At 37.5% G+C, this 24974-nt stretch overlaps 1 protein-coding gene across 4 annotated transcripts in view; it reads right to left on the reverse strand.

Annotated features, from left to right (window-relative positions):
- SH3KBP1 (SH3 domain containing kinase binding protein 1) overlaps positions 1-24974 on the reverse strand; it is a 339518-nt gene that overhangs the window by 9251 nt on the left and 305293 nt on the right. For all 4 annotated transcript variants that reach the window (XM_073356811.1, XM_073356821.1, XM_073356827.1 and 1 more), the window contains 5 exons: positions 24884-24964; positions 23200-23362; positions 18832-18917; positions 6248-6357; positions 2066-2191 (listed from right to left, as the gene is read on the reverse strand). In XM_073356811.1, the coding sequence (XP_073212912.1) occupies positions 2066-2191; positions 6248-6357; positions 18832-18917; positions 23200-23362; positions 24884-24964 (566 nt within the window). The remainder of the gene's footprint in view (positions 1-2065; positions 2192-6247; positions 6358-18831; positions 18918-23199; positions 23363-24883; positions 24965-24974) is intronic.

A 24974-nucleotide genomic window follows, 5' to 3' on the forward strand; every position in this document is an offset into this window, starting at 1 on the left:
TGCTCATGTCTACATCTCCACACTTTCATACAGGAATTCTGGGGCTTGGAAGTTTCATTGTCTTAATCTACCTATGTAGGTACTTATATGGGCCCACATCACTGAAGTGTCTGAATAAAAAAATCATGGATTTTTATCCACACAACATCCCTGTGAAATATTATTCCTATTTTACAGATTAGGAAGTGAGGTACACGTTAGACTAAACTTTGTCACTTACTGATGTTGGCAGAACTCTGAGAACAGTATTTGCTGATTAAAATGCTGCAGAGCACAGGGAGCAATACAGAAAGTGTTCTTTCAGTAACACCGTAACAAATGTGGCTATCTTTCTTTTTTAAATATCCAATCTAGAATTTATATTTTGTGTTAAGGTAATGCCTAGAGGTCCCATTGTGCTAGGCACTGTACAAACACACAGTAAGAAACAGGTCCTGCCCTGAAGAATTTACAGTCTAAGGCCTGTCCTACACAAAATTTTTATACCAATTTATTTCAGACAGGGGTGTGATTTTATATTGATATATTTAGAGTGGTACAACCGCTGTTGTGGGCAGGTTTCAACAATTTGAAGGTGCTTATACATATATAGTTTATTCCTGTGAATTTATATTTATGTCTGTTTCTAAACTGATTTAGTGAAAGTGGTGCAAAAACTACACGTGGACAAGCCCTTGGCAGATAAGACAGAGTGGAAGAGGAAATAGAAGCACAGGCCCAAGGTGTCTCAAAAGGTGGTAGAGGCAGGAATGGAACCCATGTCTCCTGACTCCCAGGCTGATATCCACTAGACCATGCTAGGGTTTTGTTTTTTTCTGCTAGAAGTTTGCTTCATACATTTAGGATCCAGAGAACTAGAATCAGAATAAAACAAATTTTTAAGTTAAATGGAATTTGGTGCCTAAAACCTTGACAATAGTTCTCTGTGATGTGCAGCTCTCTTGTGAAGTTTAGCTAGAACAGTATGATAGTTTAGAGCAGTAAATACAGATGTCTGTATTCATTATTAACATGGTTCCATTTTCTCTAGGCTACTGTGACGATATATTATCAATATGACATGTTCTACACTAATGACTGTTCACTTACCAGTACCATTTAAAGTTTTGGTACCAATAGTTAAAATCATAAATGGTTTGGAACTCAGTTATCTCATCCTCTTCTCCCTCTCAGATTTAATTCTAGTGGTTTGACGGCTTTTGCTCTTGAGTTCTGGATGTCCATAGGATATTCCCAATAGGGATTCATAACCTCTGGAACTGGTTTCCAATGAGTCAGCAGTGGCCAGAGTTTGACAGTCTAAAGGATACGGTGCCAGATTTACCTCTTTGGTTGGGCTTTTGACTGACTGGGGTACCGTAGCTGAGGCAGATAACAGGGTCATTTGCACTAATGAAACCTTGATTGAGATCAATATTTAATCATCATAAATAATGCATTGTATTTGTATCAGATTTTTTCTCTGAGGACCTCAAAGCAAAGATAAAATGTTACACAAATAGACAACACAACATGCCTAATAGTAAACAGAAAAGAAAAGGATGTGAAGAGAGATTTAGTAACTTTTCTAAGTTCAAACAGAACTTAGATCTTTAATTACTAAGGCCCTGCCTACACCAGAAACTTTTGTGGTATAGTAATGTTGCTTAGGGATATGATTTTTGCAACCTTTTTATACTGGCAAAAGCCGTAGAATAGATGCAGTAATACCAGCAAAAAAGTGTTGCCAGTACAGCTTATTTTGCTCAGGGAGTGGATATAAGCTATATTGGGAAACACACTTTTTTGCCAGTATAAAATGTGTCTACAGTGGGAGGATTTGCCCATATAGCTATACTTGCAAAGCTGTAAGGGCAAACCTCTTCTAGTGTAGACTAGGCCTCCATCTTGTGTTTCACTGTAGGACAATCCTTCAGTATTATATGTATTTTTTAAAACTAACTACCCTGAGGAGCCTAGTTACTGAGATGATGGGTACCGTGAAATAAATAAAATAAACGACAATGCATGTACATGAGGGTAAGTTAGCAGATGCAGAGTCATCAAAACGGTCTGATTAACTTACTTGTGATATTGTAACAGTCTTTGTTTTCTTTGACACTTCAGTTGCTTTATGTATAATGGACACATGTTCTTCCTTTTCCTCTTCAGGGCTTGGTGAGTCAAAGAAATCAGGACTTGAAAGGGAGGACTATATAGGCAAAAAAATAAAAACAGATATTTTCATTCTAGACTACTTTTAAAAGAAAAAAATTACATAGCAAATAATATCAAAAGTTATCATACAAGACAACTTATAACTCAAAAAGAAGGTTTTCAAAGTTCTATTTTAATTAGTACCTTGTTTTATAGGGTGGCGAATGGAAAGAGCAATACTGAAATGACAAATGTGTAGTGGCTATATTGTGATTTAGGGGCACTCTTTGTTAAGAAGAGGGTGCACAGCGCCTTCCTGCCCCCCAGAATTTTAGTTTAATGAGGCAGAATTTTGCTGAGGTTAATAAGGTGTGTATGCTGCTGTTACTTCCGTTCCACCACACTGGGAGAGGATGCATTTGGCCTGGTCAGGTGCAGGCCTCACTCTACCATTTTTGGGGAGGTTAGTGCTGCTATCTGTACACAACACCTACATTCCAATCCACCTTGTGTCTAGCCTCTGTGTAGGAGCACGAAGAGGGGAAAGCTCATTGCATCCTTTGCCCCCTGACCTTGCACACTTTGCGTCTTGCACAGAGTCAACCACAAACTGGCTCTTAGATTTGTTTTAAGTAAATGTAACCTTCCGTTTTTGTTCTTTTTTATTTCCATGATGAGCTATTCACTTTCCCTCCACTTTATTTTTCTAGCATATGAACATGAGACATTAGTGTTAGTAATAGCACACTCTCATTTAGACATCCCAACATGCAAAAACAAAAAATGGAAGAAAATGAAAATTATACACAAAAGATTGAGTATTTGTGCATGATCAAATCTTTGTTTTTTTAAGCAGCAAAATTATATTGGTCACACACCAGGAAGCTGGGCACAATTTGATCTATATAACAGATCCAGAGAAGTTAGAAAAAGATAGCTTTACTCCCCCTAAGTGGTATTTTAACAGATGAAAGGGAGGTCCTATTACGTGGAGCTGGTAGTCTGGACTATGTCTTCATACATTAAGGGGTGGATTAATGCAGGGCCTATAGGGGATCTAGATATTGATATATCATTTATAGCATCTTCAATTGGCAGCCATGTTCCTTCACACCTACTGGAAAGCAGCAGCCAATCAGAGCGACTCAGCAGACCTCCCTCCCTCTCCTCTCCGGAGCCTGGCCTATTCTCACTTGAAGGGAGGGATGCCCCTGCTCACAGGAGGAGAGGAAGGAGCATAAAGAGCCCTGAAGCATTGGGCAGCTCCACTCGCTCTTCCCCTGCACCCCTTCCTGTGAGCAGGGATGACTTTTCTGTTCCTTTCTCTCCCACCCTGTAACTCCTGACCAGGGAAGAGGGAGGGAGGTGAAGACCCCTTGCCAGGAAGGGGAAGAGGGGACCCTGCTGCAGCCCTCTCTGGCCTGAAAAAGGGGGTGAAGAACCCCAGTAGGAGTAGAGGTGAGGCTGGGGAGGAGGCACAGCTGACGGGCGGTGTTAGAGGGCAGAACTGATAGGGGGCTGGGCAATACTGATGGGGGCACTAGATGTATGCAGTGATGTTGTAGTTGTGTTAGTCCCAGGATATTAGAGAGACACTGTGAGTAAGGCAAATCTTTTATTGGACCAACTTCTACTGGTGAGAGAGACAAGCTTTGGAGCTGACATAGAGCTCTTCTTCAGGTCACTAGAAGGAAGAACTGATGGGTTCTGTGCCGATGCACTTCAGTTTATTTTCCCTCTATTGACTTTCATGCCATGTATTTAATGTAGAAGCTTTTCATTTACATTTAAACACATTAGATCTACAATCCATTGATACATTTCTACTTACAGTGGTACACTTTTAATCGGGAGCTTACTCAGATACTTAGTTATACACCATGAAGTTATGAGTAATTGACATACTTTCACGTGATCACATGCTGCACAGAAGTTTTCAAAAAAAAAAAAAAAAAAAAGATTGGGCAAGTGTCAAAATTTCAGACAATAAGGAAAAGAAAGTTAGATGTCCCTTCATTCCTAGTGAGATTAATTTATAATGTTAATTTCACAGTTTAAATAGAATTAATATAAATAGCATGCTGTGTTAATAGCATTACAGTGAATCTATATAATTATTTGCTTGAAAGATTTTGTTGCACTGTTGCCTACTGGCTCACTCAACCTTTTATTTTGAGATTAATAAATACAATCTGGCACACCACTCTTGAAAGCTTGTGAGCCCTGGCCAGTGGCAGTTTCACTAGGAGCAAATACCTGAAGAGCCCTTTGGCCCACCAAGATTTGGACTTTGCCTTATCTGGCTCATCAGAAAATGTAACTGAATACCACTGCTATTGATAATTAGGTAATTAAAGCCTTACTACTGGTTATGGCCCAAAATTAAAATGATTTTGCCCATTTTAACTTTAATTCAACCTTACCATATCACATTTAAAAAAGAAAACGGAAATAACCAAGGTAATTTAACAACTGATTCTTTGGCATTGGACAGGGGTGGTGGTAAAACAGTGAACGAAAGAAACTGAATATGCAAGGAGGGACTCCCAAAACTATAACAGCCCTGGGCCCCTATCAAAATTAATATCATCCTGATACACACCTGAGTCCTTTGGGTCATTGGTTGTTGGATGTCAGTAAAAACAAATACATTATTTAGAGCTAACAGCGGCTAGTGGGTTGCTTGATAACAGAATTGAACAGGATGTGTGAATAGTGGATAGGTTGCCTTTTATCATTGTGAGTACTTGCATGGGTATATGATAAGTGAGAGAAGGCCTGTTATTAGGAAATCACAATATTATATTACATTATTATATTATAACTGAAAAAAAATCATGTGTAGCTACTGAAATTCTTCCTTTCCCCTTCTTGTTCAATCCCTTCAATTCTATCTTTTCCCGTCTTTAATTTTAATTTCTTCATTTTCTTTAATTGTTGTTGCTACTGAACTTATCTGGCTGTGCCCTGTACCAGTCACATGTTTAGTATCTGGAGATGTCAGGGAGTGTCTTTTGGGTTTTCAGATCTATTAAATAGTGACCCCGGGCACAACCAATAGGTCATTTTGATTCCTTCATCTGAGACACACTGTTTATTGGGTGTAACTTGTTGAGCAAGAGTTTCCTAAAAGTCACAGTTGATGTGCAAGTGGTGTAAGACATGGTGTCTTCTGTCAATTGCCCCTTTTTATTTCTTTCTTGTCGTGAAAAAAAAAAGATGAAATTTAAGTTTCTCACAGTAACTATGAGTCAAGAATAACAGCTCTTATAGAAGAGGCAGGAAAGTATGAGAGAAAAAACATGCAAACATGGACAATGAAATTTAAAAGTATGACTTAATATGCAGAAAAACTGCAACTGGCATGTTATTACAGAAATATATAGAGAGTGTGTGTGTCAGTTATGAGTAGCCCATATCTGAACAAGAGGCTCATAAAAAGATATCCCCCTTAGTTTTTTGGAAATCTCTATCTTCCAGGGATGTATATGTTTGCAAAGAGGAAGAGTAAGGGACTTCAATATATTGATTTGATTTACCATTTAAATAAAAATGCTTTTTTAAATCATAACAATCAAGGAAGAAGGCAACACCATTTGGCAAACAAACAGCACATTAAGTTCACTTTGCTAGAAATGTTGATACTTTGTTCCTCTAAAAACATAATGTGTTTATTGCCAATATAGCACAGAATTCAACTTGTATAATTTGACAGTGGGGGCAGTTTTGAAGACCCCTAAAAAGACCAAGGAATATTCTCCTTGGGGAAACTTTTTTAAAAGTACTTGACACCTCAAGTGCAATCTGGTCTATTCCAAAAACTCTTATGAAGTATTTTTATGAGCTCCAGTCACGCTTGGTAGAGATGATCTAGTAGTATTCAGAGAGTGGTGAAACTCTTTCTTAGACAGGGAATGTTCTTAAACTTACATTCAAAATTATGACATAATTTTAAAAAGGGTCTCCCTGAGAACCACCTCCAGCACCTCATTAGTATGTGTGACACAGCTGCCTAAGTGTAAATGAAAGGATTGAACAACACGGATACTTACCAAGAAAAAAATTTTCAGAAAGTAATTTGAAAAAAAAAAGGAAGAAAAAATGAACGTACAGATGTGAGTGACTGGGATGGAGGTCGTCTGCCAGTAGCTTTTGGTCTGGTTGTAGTTGGATGACTGAGCTTCTCAGCAACTGGTACTACAGAGTCAAAACCTTCCAGATCTTAAAAACAAAGATCACATTGAGTCAATTCTGAGAATCATTCTCCAAGAGAAACAATACAAACTTATACTAAAGACAAAACAAACCCCCTACCTTTGGTAAATCTCAAAGAATTAAGTCCCCCTTACATCATGTTGCTTCTGTTCTTTTTTTCAGAATTTAGCTACCCTTATGTTTAAAAAAAAAATCTAGGATAGCTGAAATCTAGGCACTTTTAACTTCTGCCATGCATGCTTATTCTTTGGATCAGTTATAATCAGGCCTGGAAAGAGTTCAGGAGACTTTTTTGCCTAGCAGTGTAATTAAAGTTGAATGACAAAACTGTCCCAGTCATGTGAAACAGAAAATGCAGCTGCAAAATTACCTTGTTGCTGCTAGAGAGGCTAACAATTTTTCTATGAGTAATTTGAGGCAGAAAATAGCATGCACATTCTCCCAGTGTTTCTATCCCCAATGCTAGATTTGCACTACAGCACTTGATAATGATCACTAATTGAAACCTATAATAACAATGAAAAGAAAACACCTTAGTAGACTCCTAAAAGTCTACAGGGCCCAGGGTAAGTCAATTCAAAGAATAGGAAGCTGGCTTGGCTTTATGTGACATGAGACACATGGATGGAGTGTTTACTGAATCCAGCCACATGCTAGTACTGAAGGAGGGATATGACATCTGAAGGAATATTACCGCTCTTGAACACATTTGAATCAGATGGTTTAACATCACTCATCTGTTTTGTTTTATAGACAACACTGTTTCAGCCACCTCAACTTAAGATAGTCTACTGCATTTGTGTATGAGATAGATATATCACCCCTCCGGTCCCCCTGTTTTGTCAAATTATTGGAATATGTGATTCAAGAATAAACTCGATAAAAGAATGCATTGGCTGTGAACCAAAAACTGCAAATCCTTCATAAAATATATATACCAAAGAGTTAAATGGGATTGTATTCAGACCTGGTAAAGGAGCAATTAATCTACTGCAGATCAAGCTACGTTGATATAATACACAAGGTTAATATCCTTAAAATGACAGATAATAGAAAATAAAGACCCATTAGATGGATAAACTGTTGCACATTAAGTAGGAGAGCCAAACGGATTTCAGGTACTTAGAGGATTTGGTGGCTGGGAGTTAAACAGGATCTACATTTTAAACCATGTATCTCTGTGGCAGTAATACCCTGGAGAATCTCCAAGGAAGGTATGTACACTACTTTCAATAACCTTCTTATGGTAACCTTCTAAAGGTTATTTGCCTCAGAATTTTACAACATTTTAGGAATAACTCTTTCTACACACAACAAATAACTGCCCGTCCTCTAATGAACATGCCTTCAGCGCGTCTTTTGTTGGATCTTGTAACCTACATCTTAGCCTTGCCACTGTGGCATGTTACACATTCTGCCACTCAGGATCTGACAGTCTAAAGTTACAAGTTCATCTTTGCAAAGGTCAGGTGATGCAATAGGCCACTGTGGAAGAGCATGGATTAAACTTTAAAAGTCCATCCAGCCAACATATATCTGGAACCTATCCTTTTGCCCTCTAGTGCTGCTTTTTGTTTGGGTGTAATTTATTTTCTCTGGAAATCTTAGTTCAAATGTGGCATCTGATTTTCCGTAATACCCCACTTCTATCCAGTTTTCCAGCTGAGGTGAATAAGGGCTGATGAGGTTAAGTGAATTGCCTAAGACCACACAGTTAATAAGTTGCCCAACTTTAATTAGAACCCATGACATGTGTTTTAACCACTATACACAACTCTACCTTAAGTTTTAAAGACGGGGAATAAAAGTAAATTCTGATCCTCTTGACTACCATCTCTTCCACCACTGAACCAAGAAAACACATTGACAGCTTCACTGTTCTCTGTCTTGTGACTTTTGTCCAAAGCGCCACTGTTCTCTCCTTTTTTCTTATAAAAGGTAATTAACTACTACAGGTAATTAGACTATCGTGGAAAGCAACCAATGAAAAAGGGTGACGTTATTAATTCAAAGTGCTGGTTAGTATATAAAAGGATCACACTTGAGAAGTCAGCTCTCTCAATTTTTTAAGTGTAATACTGCTGATCCTACTCATGAATTATTATCAGACGTATGTTTCTATATTTGATCAGAGTAATTAAACATTCACATTTTGTTCATTTTAATGTAAAAACATATGGGTTAGATTCAGCAACTGAATGCATGTGTCGCTGAAGTCAGTAAAAGCTGTGAGCATCTGAATGAAGGAGACTATTAATAAAATTGGATGGGCCATATAATAGTTTTGTCCATAGTGAAACCTGACTTCTGTGAAAAGGTTCTAACAACAAGAAATAGATGGAAGGGTTTTAGCAATAGCCCAGTTTTTCAAGTTTCTCAATCTACAGCTGATTGCTAGAAAAATAGTTCAAAACAGCCTCTACGAGAAATACAGACTATAAAAGAGAAATACAGAAGAGAGCATAGGGTGGAAAGATTTAAATTCTGTTATATGCTGCCAAACTAGTGAGATTACAAAAACCCAAATGACACTATAATTAAAATCCTATTAAACTGTAAGTCAGAGCCCAAAGAGAAGGACCCTTACTTGTACCAGTCTAAAATAGCAAACTCATTTATAGAACCCCCTTGCCCTTTTTTTGATCTTCTTATTTAGACTTTTCGTATTTCTTTCAAATCCTTCCCTTGCCAAGTTGATCAGCACTTCAGAGGCAGACCCTAAAGTACTATTCACACAGAGAACAAATTATTTTAATAATTGATTAAATCAATACAAGTAAAACAAAGACTGCAATTGCTCAAACTAAAGGCAGGTCTCAGTGGTAGCAGAGTTGGTGTATGAATGTACAGTGTAGAATGCTGTACAGTTAGGGTCAATTTTTTATTTACACTGCTTATTTTTCTGTTTATTCTTGCCAATGAAATATAATGCTACAATGATTTTTCAATGTTCTTAGCCAGGTTTCCTCTTATATATTGTACACACATTATATAGGGGTGTGCAGAAATGACAGCATTAAATGCTAATGCAGGCATGTGATTATAAAACAATTTATATATAGCTAAGGAAGATTATATTTTGGGATTTTACATTTGAGTACAGTATACCTCCCTTGTTCTGGGAAATGTGGGATACCATAACAGAAAAAGGAAGCAGTTACTGTATGCAAAGTCTTGCTAATTGTGCTGTAGACCATACAGCAGCCCGTGGAAGCAAACAATCAAATTCTTCTCAAAGGAAGCCCTTCCCTTCTCTGGTCTGACACCAACCAAGCTCCAGGCAGTAGGCTTCACCTAAGACTCAGATGAGATAATGCATCCAGTCTCCTAACTTCCAGGTCTCTCTCAAACTGGGTCTCAGCTTCCCCCTCCCCTCCCCTTAATAGCCTCACGTGCTGCCCTGCTCTCTTAATTGGCCAAACTGGGAGCACCTGCTCTGGCACCAGACCACTGGGCCTGTTCACTTACAGGGGCCAGCCACCCTGTAGCAGTGTACTAATGCAGCATAATCTTTTTTAAAGTGTTCTGCTTGCTGTCCAAGCCTAGTTGGCAGGACCGGCTCTAGGCACCAGCAAAGCAAGCACGTGCTTGGGGCAGCACAATACCAGGAGTGGCGTCCCGGCCACCCTTTTTTTCTTGCTTGGGCAGTTGCGCTCTCGGAGCTTGGGGTGGCAAAAAACCTAGAGCCGGCCCTGATAGTTGGTTAAAATGAAAAATCAGCTGTGCAAGAAATATTCTCAGGTAAATTGGCATGGAAATCAAGAGTAGTTCTCCCGTTACATTATCTTTTAAGGAGTGTGTGTGTGTGTAAAAATGTTACTGTTTTCAAAACAGATCCATGTGAAAAAACTTAGGGTACAAGTTTTCAGCCTGCAAGGGACTTTTTCCCCTCAAAAAAGGGGGGGGGGGAAGTCATTAAGCAATTTTACAATTACTGAGTTGGCAAGAAATAGGCAAGGGTTTTAAGCTTGTTTCATAAGGTTTTTTGTTTGCTCATTTTTTTTTTCTTCTTCATATGGATTCAGCTCTTTGGTGCTTTAGAAGAAACAAGCAAAGTGATTTCACCTTGAAAATTAATAATGAAAAGTGATCAACAGATAGTAGAATCAATATTTTTAATAGTACCATGGATACTAAAATCTTGAAAGAAAATAAACATGAAAAGTCCATGTATGGTGGATGAGATAGAGATTAATGAAATTTGTTGCATGTTAATTAATGCAAATACAGTAAATATGGTTAATAATTGAAAAAAATGAAGAACCTAAGTATTGTTGAGGACTCTAAGAAAACTGACATTATTATCTATGTATTTCTATACAACAGGCCAGATTTTCCCACCCTTTACTCATCCTGAGTAGTACCTTACTTTGGGAAGGAATCCCGCATTGGTTTCTTAGAATGAGTCAGAGTAGCAGACCCCTGTCCATAAAGAAATGCAGACTAACTCCATTTGAACTCCAGTTCAGATCTGATTCATTCAATTTTATCAGGAAGGCTTCCTGTTTCTAAATATATTGCATTTAGAATAACATGGATTGTATGCGAGACTTCTGCCATCTCAGCCTCTTGCTTTAGGTGCAAGAATTTGGATAACAAAGGCTCCATAAGACAGTAATTAGATAACTTTCTTTTCTTAGCTGCCTTTTCAGATTTTATCCTGAATCTTGGATAGTTGAAAACTGAATGCTGAAAGTTGCCGTATGGTACCCCGCAAAGCTCTGGTTCAGTGCTCTCATCAAGTTTTTACCTTTAAAGATTCAGAAGATGCCGAGCAAGTATTTAGAGGTCAAGAAAACTGAGCTAAGCTAGAAAAAATGGGTATGTTGCTTTTAGACAACTCAACATACATGGAGAGTGGTTTATATTTCTGTTTTACCACATTTTCCTTGCCCTGAAGGGCTAGGGAGTTAATTAATTATTTCATGGACTATTATTATCTCTCTGATTACAATATTTACAATTCAAGGCTATGGTTATGGGTAATCCTCAGTTAGCTAACATAAATATTACAGCTTAATGCATTTCTGCAATTCTATTAATTCTGGCAGCTTTGTATAACTGTGTTAGAATGAATATGTACAGCATTGTGTTGGGGGATGCCAGCTGAAGGTGGATTTCTCTTTTCACTATAACTCTCATTTTGCCCTCAGCATCTGGTATTCAGTGAAGAACTATTTTTCCTAAGTTTTACAGATGAGGTTGCCAAGGAACAAGGGGGTCTAGTTATTTGCCTGAAGTCACAAAATGAGCTAATGGCTTACCTGGGATTTAAACACAGGACGATGTGTTTCATAACTCTTTCTTCAAGGGTTCTCTAACTTTTTACATAATGTGGACCATATCTTATTATGGAAATCATTTCACTGCCACTTCCCCTCCCATCCACAATCACACTGACCACCTCCCCTCCCATTTATGAATGTATATCAGCACTGTGGCAACTAGATATTCATTACGAGGAAAAGAGCTTTTTAGGGTATTTTTAACTGTCTTAATGCAATTTAGCATGTGGAAAAAAAGGAGGTGAGCTGGCAGCATGTGCCAGTCAGCTCTCCATCACTCACTAGCAGGTGTTCCTCAGACCATACTTTGAGAACTACTGATTTACTATCTTTCAAGATCATATCTCCCTACAGCTCTGAGAAAAGAGCTTTCTTCTGTTACCTTATAGAATATCTCTTAATAAATCTCATGCCAGTGCTACATTTTTCAGCAGCAATCAGTGAGTACTTAGGTGTCTTCTGTTAGTAATATTAGAGATAGCTAAGATTCGACAGAGCAAAGGGTATAAAAAGACAGGATAAACATTGAAACAGATTGTGTACTCTTAGATGCATGCATGAACTGTGCGCGCAGTGTTGCCAACTCTCATGATTTTGTCACGAGTCTCATGATAATTATTGTTTTCCTTAAAGCCCCAGCTCCTGGAGTCATGTGGATTTGTGATTATTTTAACCTTCATTCTTAAAGTAAAAGTAAGTTTCTAGCTCTTGTTGCTATGAAGAAAGCTTCAAAGTGTGACTCTCAGTGAAGGCTCAAAAAGCAGCAGGCATATAAAAAACCACACCAAATGTATCATTTGTACATAATCTCATGATTTTAAAGCCAATCTCATGATTTTTGGTGAGCTTGACTCATGATTTTTGAACATTTGGGGTTGGCAATACTGTGCATGTGCAGTCCATTATTTACTGGGAAGTACAGAGACTACTATTTTGTGTGGATTATTGCGTGATTCTGATGTATATATTTTAACAGTATTTACTGGCAGATTACAGTTTAAATGACATAGTTCAAATCCATAAGACTTTCAATATCAGATAATTTTTAAAAGGTCAAATTTTGGGTTTTAAAAGACTTCACTGTATTCTTTTAAAAATGTATATAATAATTTCTAACTCAAACAGGAGAGAGTCCTCTACATTCATTATTGATTGAAATTATTCTGTAATTCTTTGAAAACAAAATTAGAGCTTTATCCTTTAAATTACCAAATTTGCTAAAAGTTTTCTTTTGTCAATCTACTAGCCCTCAAAAATTATCATTGTTATAAAATAGATCATATTTCTGAGGGCTAGTAGATTGACGTTCATTGGTCCAGGATCTAGGAACTATGGGTGGAATTTTTAAGAAAAAATGCCTTACCTTGTACTAGTACTTTGCCATATATATAAGGTGTGAATTTAAACCACTATAGTTATACCAGTATAACTTCCCCTGGTGGCACTCTTATTCCAGTTGTGGTGGTTTGGGAGACCTGTCTATCTACACTGTATGAATTCTGTTTGATGCTGTATGTTTGTGCCCATATGGCTGACTTTGCTGTCTTCTTGCATCATATTTCTTGTGGTAGGGAGAGGGGGACTGGCGCGAGGGTGTCTGCTTCTGAAGGGGACAATCATTGAGGAGCATCAACAACTGAATAAGTCTACCCTAACAGAACAATGGGGTTGTTGCAATCTAGGTGAAAAACCAGTTCTTTCCAACTTGTGTGTAGAATGGAAAGAAAAAAAGAGCAAAGAACCAAGATATTAGCCCTGGCTTTTAAAACCACAGAGAGCGGGAGGGTCAGAAATGCAAAAGGAGCTTGGGCAGGAGTGGAAGGAGTCTCTATGATTTCAGAAGAGAAGCTTCAGCAGGACGAGTGAGGTCCAGGAGAGGGGACGTGAAACTCTAAAAAAAACACTGACCAAATCTCTAAGAATGCTCAAGAGTGTTGAGGAAATTGAGGCAAAGAATTGCACACAGGGTATCTTAGTTTGCATGGATCTGTATATATCTTTTGTGCTGTATAAAGTAAAGAGTGAATGATTTAGAAATCCAAAGTCGAGGGCAAAGCTACACTTAGCACGCTGCATCAGCGCAGCTGCACCACTGTAGCACTTTAATGAAAAGGCTCTCCCCCGACAGAAGAGAGCTCTCCCCCGACAAGAGAGCTCTCCCACTGGTGTAGTTAATCCACCTCCCCAAGAGGGGGTAGCTATGTCAATGGGAGAAGCTCTCCCACCAACATAGTGCTGTCTATGCGGGGCGTTATGTCACTCAGGGGTGTGAAATATCCACACCCCTGAGCAACTTAGTTATACGGGTATAGGTCTGTAGTGTAGACCTGGCCTAAGACAATCAAGTCTCCCTGAAGGGTTAAATTATAAACTAGAGTACCCATGAGGATTGCGCTCTGGGAAAAGGGTGTGCTTGAGCTCCTGGGAAATCTTGGGAGCCCAGGGTGGCTGGACCACAGTGTCCCACTTCCAAGAAAGGTATCAGAGAATCCAAGCCCCAGGAGGTCTGTAACACTGGTATAAGAGTGCCTTTTTCTGCTTTAGCTTATGTTGCTTTGGAAGTGGTTTAAGCTCAGCTGAAACAGGCTACTTTTATTTTGGAATAAGAGCATCCACTGTTGGAAATATATATATTATCCTAGTATAGCTGGAAACATTTCCCATGCAGGCAAGCCCTTAGTGACTTAGGTATGTGAGTCTATTGAAAGTCAATGGGTGTTTTTGACAACCTCACTTTATATATTTTACTTCAGACTAGGTAACAGCTCAAAGATGTTACTAAATGGTCCTTCTGTTGTGTAATATGTAATGATGCCACAATGAAATGTATGTATTATACTTTATGGTGGCACCATTTGAATATAAAGACCAGATAAACAGAAACCAGGTGTTGACAGATAGTGCATGCATAAAATATATACATCAGATAACCCAATAAAATCCCATAGAGAAGGGTTATAAGAAATTGTAATGATTATATTTCTGTTGCAATATTATAGTGCAATATTTTCCATCACAGTCCACTATCTACCCATTTGCAATTAGAAAATATCTATCACCAAAATGCACAACAGTAGTTCCACAGAATGCATGCTATTCATTCTTAGCTAAGGTAAATGTCAGGATAGAAAAGAGATGGAAAAACGCCTTACCCTCATCAAGTGAAGAAGAGTTACCCATGGTAAAGAGATGTAAATGGGAAAAGCTTGATGAAATATGAGTGGAAAGGAAAAGAAAGGCATCACTAAAAATAGGGGGGAAGGAAAAAAGAAAAAGAAGTGAGGAGGAAAGGGGAATGGTTTGTTTTTCATGTCCCTTACTGTAACTGTAACTAAAATATTATACTTTGTAAGCAAGATGGTAATAGCTGTAAAACCAGTACTCCACTTTACTGAACTGAATTAAAAAGACAGCCATAAAATCAAACATACTCCCACTAACTAGTATCTCACAGTTCATTATGACTGTAGACAAGCAATTTATTTTGCATACCTTGCGGGCTTGTTTTCACTAGCAAATTACATCAAGTTGGAATATGACCCTGAGGAGTCGTGTTAAGATGATCCTGACCACAACTTTTCAGTCTGTATAGAGAGGGACAAGACATGTAATGGATAAAACCAAATGAGCCTAGGGTTTATTAATGACCATCTAACTTCATGTAGAACATGATGTGTCCCTGAGTATACAGACCGCAAAGTAGCGGTCAGCATCAAGTTAGCTAACTTCTCAAGGTTAACTTCCAATTCAATACAATTTGCTAGTGAAGACGAGCCCCTTTGCTCTTTTGCATCTATTTAAAATTAACTTTCTGACATACAACATTATCTGAATTGTACAATATCAATCTAGTGAAGCTCAAGCAATAGCAATTCAGTTATAATTTGTGTGCTAGTACTCAACACCCCTCTGACACAGAGTATAGCAGAACCTTACTGACAGTGGGAGTGCCGCAGTGCAGATTAGAAAGGCTTCAAAATTTCCAGCGCCAGGGGGCCAGGACAGTGCTGAAGCACCACCCTGTGCACTAACACTTAGTAGCATCATGAAACCAAGCTAGGCCACATATGATTGGCTACTGCTGGTGCTCCTCCTCCTCCTGCTGCAGGGGGTTCTCAGAGCCCCAGAACAGCTCTATTTAGGCTATTGTAGAAATGGAAAGTAACCAGTGACCAAGATTACAGTGAAATGGGTATGCAAGAGCTGTTAGAAAGGCCACTTCGGTTCCCTCCTCTTCAAAGACTACTCCTACAACAGCTACTGCTTCTGCTTGCATGCTTTTTACAGTACTGAGCCCTACTGTGGGTCTGTGCTGAGAAGAAGATGGTACTTAGATCCACCTCCTTCTCACTTTGTTGGAAGCAAAAGGGGAAAAGGAGGCAGCTGGGGGCTGCCCTCTCCCCTCACAGCTCATCAGCATATAGGGTAAATCCTGCCTTAGTGACCACCTCTGAAGACAGACCACCTGTCACACACGACTACTTGCAGAAGCCGCAGAACGCTCCCACTCTCTGGTGTGCAAACCTTTGAAGAGAGACCACCTCTTACAAGTGACCACTTTTGCTAACTTCCAGGAGTGATCCCTCTTGGCAGGTTTTACTGTATTATAAAGTTAAGGCAGTTTTGGCAATGTTCACTACCTTTCACGTATCCCAATTTAATTCACTCTGACCTCGTGCTGCCCAATCAGTCAGTGCTTTTAAATCCATCTCTCAATTCTCTAACATTTTTACTAACAATTTATTATCAACAAAATCTCACCAATTTACTGTCCCTTCCTCTCATGAACGATTAATAAATCTATAAAATAACACTGATCCATAGTAAACCCTGGGGAGGTAATCCCTCTCCATTGCAAGGAGCAGTCATTCACTGCTACTCATTTTAGCTTACAAAATTTTAATCCATCACAAAACTTTACCCTCTACAAGGTGGCTTTTTATTTCCTTGATCAATAGCTTTTTGAAAATCCAAGTAAATTATGATCACTTTCACTCCCAAGTTAATACTTTTTTCTATGAACTCTAATGGGCTAGAAAGACATGTGGTGTAGATGTCATGCTCGTTTGACCCTATCAGGTTATACTTATCTAAGTATACTTTCCTTTATCCAATAAATTTACCTAAGTGTTCACACTATTCTATCCTTAGACTCATTTAGTTCTTTCCATTAAAGTTATTAGCAGCTCAGTGGCTAAAACCTTATGCAATGTTTTGCAAATGTGATTTGTTTATTTTTGTGTGCATTGTCCTTGGGTGATCTTTGTATTTACTTCTGTTCTCCCTACCAGTTCCACCTCAAAAAATAAAAATATCTGAAATGATTCTGGAAGAGAACAGTGATTGTTCTTAAACAACATTTACTAGTTATCCCACGATACCATTTTTTAAAATCTGTGCTTTTATCATATCGCACTTTTAGCACATCGCAGTGCTAGGATACTTATATCACACCATGCTATTTGGTGCATTTTTCCCTTCTAGTACACAGCAGCCTACAGGCTTTGAACTAAATTTATAAACATTAATACTAAATGCTGAAATTGATTGCATTTCCACATCATACTGTTGGCTTTAACATAATATTAATCAGAAAACATCATAATATACACCTGTAAAACAGGTTTCAGAGTGGTAGCTGTGTTAGTTTGTACCAGCAGAAAGAACGAGGAGTACTTGTGGCACCTTAGAGACTGACAAATGTATCTGAGCATAAGCTTTCGTGGGCTAAAGCCCACTTCATCAGATGCATCCAGTGGAAAATACAGGAGGAAGATATCACACACACAAAGAACATACATATATATATATATATATACACACACACACACAGAGAACATGAAAAAATGGGGGTTGCCATACCAACTCTTAACAAGACCAATGGATTAAGGTGGGCTATTATCAGCAGGAGAAAAAAAACTTTTCTAGTGATAATCAGAATGGCCCATTTCAAACAGTTGACAAGAAGGTGTGAGTAACAGTAGGGGGAATATTAGCATGGGGAAATAGTTGGGGAACTGTAAAACAGTTCATGCAATTTAATTGCAATGTGTTTTGCTACGTTCACCTTCATTAAAAATAAAAAAAAAATACTGTTTACTCCCTTAGAACAAGCTTGCTGTCATAGAACACACTGACAGCAACAAATTCAAAAAGCGGATACATGAATACTGAGAGCAATAATCAAGGTCATCTTCATAAAACTAAGAAAAATTATTTGTGTTCACTTTCTATATTTTAAATTATATATAAAAGTTTTCCTTTAAAGTCTGGAGAAAAGGCAGACTGGTTGCTGAAAAGTATAATATTCTACCAAAATGTGTTAATATTAATGTGTTCTATGAAAAAAACCAAACATCAAATTAACTTTAGATGCTACTAATGAGTTCTAGTAATGCTTACATTCAGGGTACAAAGATTCTGCCTCTTACAAAAACATGCCTGCTGCCGCACAGTTGTTACTAAATTGAGTGACTGGAGCAGATGTCATTGGAATACTTTCACATACAAATGACTCTGTTCCTGGGTTTGCTTTCAGAAATAAAGAAGAGTCAGAACACCTCACTTTCAGTGCCTCAGTTACAACAACATCCTGCTCAACAAACATCTCTTATAGATTTCAAGCTTAGCAATGGAAAAAAAAATAAGAAAAACAATCCAATCTTTAACTTTACTCCTGTTCAAGGTGACTCAGTGATTCAACTGTACGTATTTTAGGGATATCGATTATTATCTCAACTGCAGTCGAGTTCATGTTCATTTTAAAATTGGAACAGACACTTCCTTTAATACTTTTTCAGCAAAATGGATTTTTTAAAAGCAGTCTCTACTTCCCTTGTATTTGAAATGTAAAGATTATTGGTAACTACACCACAATGTAAACCTTTAACACATTACAAATATATAATACACATTAATCTTCACCTTACCAAAACATAGTACAATTATTCATTTGGCCTAGCCAATTATTTCAGGCTTTTAACAATAAAATCAATTTCCCATGCCAAAAAAATGTAAGTTTCATATTTCTCTGTTCTCTTAAAATAAAGTTTATGCAAGGAACGTGTGATTAACCTTGCATTTAAAATTTACTATGAACCCATTAACTGCTTCTTGGAGCAAAGCAAGTACCACTAAAATGCAGATATCTACACCATAACTTTGTTAGAGGAACAACAAAAATATGTCAACTTACCAATGTCACTGCTTCTTTCTGAGGAGTCCTTCTCCAAGGTTCCGGATAGTGTGCTGCCCACTAACTCTATTTTTGTACTATCATTCCTACGGTGAGAAAAAAAAGAGGAGACATTTATTAGAGTTTGTCTGTGTGTTACAATAAATTGCCAGCTTGCAATTAATAAAAAGAGAGGGGATGTGTTCCTCTTGTGTAGCACTGAGTTATAGCAACCTGTCACAGAGAGCCATCTCTAGTAAGCAGACATACTGCATGGATTAACCCTATCTCATTTCTCTTTAACACCTGTCAAAAAGCTATTTTAGACACAGTAGTGTCCTAAATTATTCCTCAAATGTTCACAGCATCTCAACATGAAGGAAATCTAAGGGCAAAGGGCTATCCTTCAACAGCTTATTCTTAGTTGCTTACAATTAATAATTGGTGCCTAGATATTATGGATAGGTGAACCAGAAATCTGCAGATAAATGGATGAAGAGAAAAAATGTCAAGCTGGGATAATGGGATCCAGCAGTGCTCCGTTCTGTTCATAGAAGCAGTTTCCTCACCATGATAAGTGCTTCCCACTAGAAAATGAAGATTTTTGTACATATTACCCATCATTATACTACGAAATCCCTTTCTATGGTTTCAAGGATGTCTCCCAACCCAGGAACTGTAGAGCAAAAATTTCTTCATCATAGAAAAATGACAGAGGAGTGGTGATACTTTATATAGGGGGGACAGAAATTTTTAAGAGCAACAGAGATTCAGCCACGAGTAGCCCTGTTTTTCTTCCATGCAAAAGCTCACATAATACATACAAGTTTATCAAAGCAATATGACCACTCAGACAGAATAAAATGGGATCAGCGGTAGGAGCACATGGTTAAACTGCACAGGTCACAAACACAACATCCTTGTGAAAATTTACTATGAGATTTCAAGACAGCTTCAGTTCACTTAATGGAATAAAAAATCTGTATTATAGTCATGAAATATTTATCCCATTTCATGGCCAGCCTCACAATATTGTATAATTCCCACAATAATTGTCACCATACATACATAAACAGTATTATCTATACAGTGTTATTGTACACATATCTTTGCACACTGGGCAAAATGTGCCAAATATATAACTGTCCCTGCAACTAATGACCGAGATATTTAGCGTTTCTTAAAATAGTGGTATTAGCTATTAATACATTAGAAATAAAGCATGCCACAATTGCTAACTGTTTTACCACTCACTATTTTATCAGCTAATTTAAACTAATGGGTTATCCAGGATCACTTTTGTATCCTGTTATGCCTATTTGTAAGGACATTTTATAGGAATAAGGCTTGACATTCGTATGATCAAATCTATAAAATAGTCTTTTAATTATTTGGATAATTCAGAAACTTGGAAAATTAGGGTAAAATGATGTTTTTGTTAAATGTAATTTACAGGATATGTTTGGTTATTTCTTTTTACAATCATTTCAGTTTAATACGCTAATACATATTTTGAAAGTATCTTCTGGTATCTTATTCTGAGATCTGTAAGACTCAGGCCAATTAGAATATCAAATAAAAATAGAACTCCTACAGAAATTTTGCAGATTCTAAGGGAAAAATCCTGTAGATTTTAATAAAATTCCCCTTAGATTTCTGTTGCTGTTGGTTAGCAACGGCATCCTTATTCTAGTGTATGTCAAGAGTCTTGCATTCATGGGTTTCAGTGGGCTGTTTTTATATTTTGTAATAAAAATCAGTTTCTTCAGTTAAATAAATAATTTTCTTTTGGAGGCTGGATAGGGCTTCAAGGACTGTGGGTTGGGTACCAAGAAGGCCCTGCAACTAGTTTGGATGTGGGGCAAAGCTGCAACTGACCTGTCCCCAGACATAATGGTTTATTTGGGCATGCTCCACTATTGGTAATTACACCAGTTACCAGTAGTTCAATTTTCTAGTGTAGACAAGGCACATACTATCTGTTGAGATGTCTCTTTTGAAACCAGGGTTTTACCCTGTTTTTCTGAGATATGTTCATCTGAAGCAATCTTTTTCACTTTCATCTATTGGAGATTAAGTGCATTACAAAAGATTGGTGTTGCTTTTTGAAGGAATAGAAGGCTATACAAATGGCAAAAGGTCAGTGCCAGCAATTGAGCATTTAAGGTATGAGCAACTTGGGGTGCTGGGGATGCGGCAGCACCTCCTGGGCTTGAAGCAGTAATAACCAAATACATGGTTTACGCTTTCAGCACCTCCACTATAATTTATAAATTGTTCTAGCACCCCTGTGAACAATCCTATAATAAACTTGTATGTGTGGGATGGACAAATTCTGTTCATTGGGAACATTTTTAAGATATGGAGTCTTGAAGGACATTTAGCATTCCTTAAGACAGCGGTGTTAAGTATCCTTTTAGGATCCATCATCAAGTTCAGCCTCAGTATCCTTCAGCCCTAAAATCGTAATAGTTTACAACCCCAACCCAAACCTCTCTCAGAACACTTCCAATTAACATTCTTTCTTCGCCATTAAATACATCTTGGCAAAGAGGTCCAGGGGAGGTACAGTGAAGACAGTTTTTGGGATTACCACCAGAATACTGTTACGTTGTTATACATTTCTTCCGGTGATTAAAAAAAAGAGGGAATTTTATTGATCAAGTAGATCATTCTGAACATCCTCGTTTATCATCAGCATTTTACTAATCCAGTGTGGTAGAATGTCTTAATTTCTCTTGCTTCCTCACCTACAGGGATGTCCTGACAACTTAATATTTCATAATATGATCTTGTTTTCCAGATCATCAACTGGGTTTTTTGTCTTTTTACATTCTGATCTATGTATCCAATTTTTTGTAATTTCTTCCAGTTTTCAACAAAACTTGCCAGACTTCTTATCCATTACAGCATTTTTAGTCTGAACAGTTCTAATAGCTAATGCCATGTTCATGCTTATAAATCTGGCATCATTAACTAAATCCAAACCATCCTTTGCCAGATTAGACCACCAGAAGCAGACAGGTGGTATGTGCTTGTATCTGCTAGTGAAAAGTAAGGAGCAAAATGCTAAGTCTTTAGAAGATCATGGGGCAGTATCAACTTAAACACATTTTTCTGTACTTTTAAAAAAACCAATTACCATTACAAGAAACACCCCATAAGAGATTAGAGGATTACATATTTCTCTCTTTTTTCTGTGTTACATTATGTACTGGACAGCACTTTCAATCCAGTTTCACTGTTTACCCTTCTGTAGGTCTTTCAAACAGCTAATGGGGAAACATAAACATTCTTAAACATAGAAACATGAGATTGTATGTATGTATTAATTATTTTCTTTAGTGTTATGTTCAAGCACCTCCCATGTATAGTCAGGTGGGGAGAGATAGACATGTCCCAAGCACTTCAGTAAGACTTCAAAAACTGAGAGGGGTCAAGGGCAGGTATAGCATCTTAAATGACTTTTTTAATTGACTAGATTTCAATAAAGAGTGTCCTTCTATAGGCTATTATTAGACGAATGAAGGGAAGCATGATCTATGGGTCCTATTCTATTCAGGTTCTTAACCTGCCCTTATCAAGGTAGTATATGATCACCTAAAGTTAAAGAGAAGGACTGAGAGTCAAGACATCTACTTTGTATTCTTGTCTGTGCCACGGACATTGTGTGACCATGAGTAAGTCATTTAACTCCTGCATCCTCTGTTCCCCCACTTGTAAAACTGAGTCAATGATACTGATCTTTCCGTCCAGTGTATTGCAAAACTTAATCAAAGCTTGTAAAGCACATTGAACAGCCACTGATGGAGGCTATACATTATGTTTCAAGTAGCATTCTAGAGTAGTACCTTGAGTAAGTCATTGTGTAATCAAAACACATTCTGTAACCCAGTTTGCAACATGCTTAGACTTGCACTACAATAGCCAGGGAAAATGGACTGAAATCAAATCAAATTTCTAGGCACTACAGTGTTTAAGAGAGGAGCATCCTGGCTAATATTATTCACTATTATATTTAGCTACCCAGGAGAGTAGAAAGGGCCACGCAGTGGCCATGGCTAATCTAGAGTTGTTGGTCTTGTAACTTGAGTTAACAGAGTGCCAATTAACTTGAGTTAACTAACTTGATTGTACATGCTAATATAGACACTCCACAAACTTTACAGCAGGAATAAACATCTTCAGGTGTCTAACTGATAATCAATTCAATTGAGTTACAATAAAACCAGAAGCACTAGTCTAGGTAAAACCAGTGTGACAGAGTGATGATACAGTATCTAACCAAAGGGCTTTAATATTATTATTTCAAAGAAAGTTAGAATTGGAAATGAACTGTAACATCAATAGAAAACCTACACTCTGTGAATTTGCAACTTTTAACAATACCTTGTATGCGTCAGAGGCACAGCTGGTCTTTCCGGTCGTCTTGGGGGCAATGCACCAGGTCTGTTCAGAGAGTTTGCTTTGGGTGGTCGAGGTTTCTTCGGCGGTATCGCAGGAACCGAAGGCTTGTGCAAATCTACCAGTTTTTGCTCTCTTTCTGGTCTTTCTTTAAATCAATTTCCCCCCAAAAAAGAACAAAGACCTTATTAAGTGGAATTCACCGGCACACATTGATTTACAATGTACAGAAGCTATGAATGTTAGTTAAACCATATCTAAGAAATAAGTCTGCATTCTTCACTGTTCTGCCTTATTTCACTCTTTTCTGAGAATAAAATGTTTATACCAGTTTTGTGCTAAACATATTTCAATAGTTTGAATTTGCATTAAACCTACTCTTGGCTGACATGTGTAGACAGTGTATGAATCTGAGTGTAATTTCTGATTTTAATTATTAAAAAAACGTATTGATTATCTAAAGAACTATTAAAATAAGACAAGAGAATTACACATCATATAGAAACATTTTTTCCAAGCCCACCTTCATACTAATTTTTACTCTGTGAGATAATACTCAGTTAGAAGAGCACAAAAATAAGGATAATTTTGTGTATTCTTAATGCTCTGCTTAAGCATGCAAATATCTTCTTTTGAAAATGTATTTGGCACGTATTTAATACAAATATATTTAAATGAAAAACGAATCAGCTTCAGATACTAGGGTAAAAATATAACAACGTGGGGACCAACATTTAGACACCCAGATTCATATTTAGGCATCTAAATAGAAGTGGCCTGATTTTTTTTTACAAATTTGGGCAATTGGATCCACAGGAAGTAAGTACCTCTCAAAAAGGGCTTAAATATGGATGTAGGTACCTAATATTTGGGATTCCAAGTTTAAAAAGTGGTTAGTTTGAATTTAAACTCATTACTTTTCATAGGAAATTCTACAGTCTTTAACATGCCAATGCTTACTATTGCTAGGATGTACATAGAGCACATACAAACAGCTTGAATGGTCCCATTATAAAATATGCTGAAAATGCACATAGTAAAATGTAGCTAAACACTTTTAACACTCCAGATTCCTTGGATGAAACCTTGGCTCCATTGAAGTCAGTGGCAAAACTCTCACACCTTGTCTCTCATAATATACCAAACCCATCAGTGACAAGATGGTCTACAGTCTGTTGTGAATATACACAGGAATCCCTATGGCATACACTTAAGAATATTACACAGAGCCAAGCTATCTCTTCATAAGTTTTAGGATACTAGGTTTGAAGGAATCATGGACCACAAAAACAGCCATTGGCAATTTGTCTTTGTTGATAATAGTTGCAGGGAAAAAAATTAAATAAATTCCAACATAAAAATGTGTTCAAAGGTCTGATTTCAACTCACAAAAGCAGTGGCATTCAAGCCCTGGAGACCAATTTATTGCTGTGTTGTCTAAGTGATGCAAAATATTATAAACCATTTGTATTTCACAGGCATATTTGAATGGGCTAGTGGTTTAGGTTAAGCATAGTATCAGCCAAGTTATAAAATGTATAAAAAGAACAAAACATCCACAGAATACACTTAATTAAATCTATCTACTGACTGGAAAATGAAAACTTGAATCAACCTCCTTCTCTATTCATCACTCTGCAAACAGCAGACATAGAAGCACATTTCATACCTTTCTCCTCTGTTCGATTAGGAAGACATTCTGGCCTTTCAGGAGGTACCTTTTTGATTTCATGTTTTCTGTCTGTGGTACCTGTCAAAGA

This window comes from Lepidochelys kempii, chromosome 1, assembly GCF_965140265.1.
Source record: "Lepidochelys kempii isolate rLepKem1 chromosome 1, rLepKem1.hap2, whole genome shotgun sequence".
Lineage (NCBI taxonomy): Eukaryota > Metazoa > Chordata > Testudines > Cheloniidae > Lepidochelys > Lepidochelys kempii.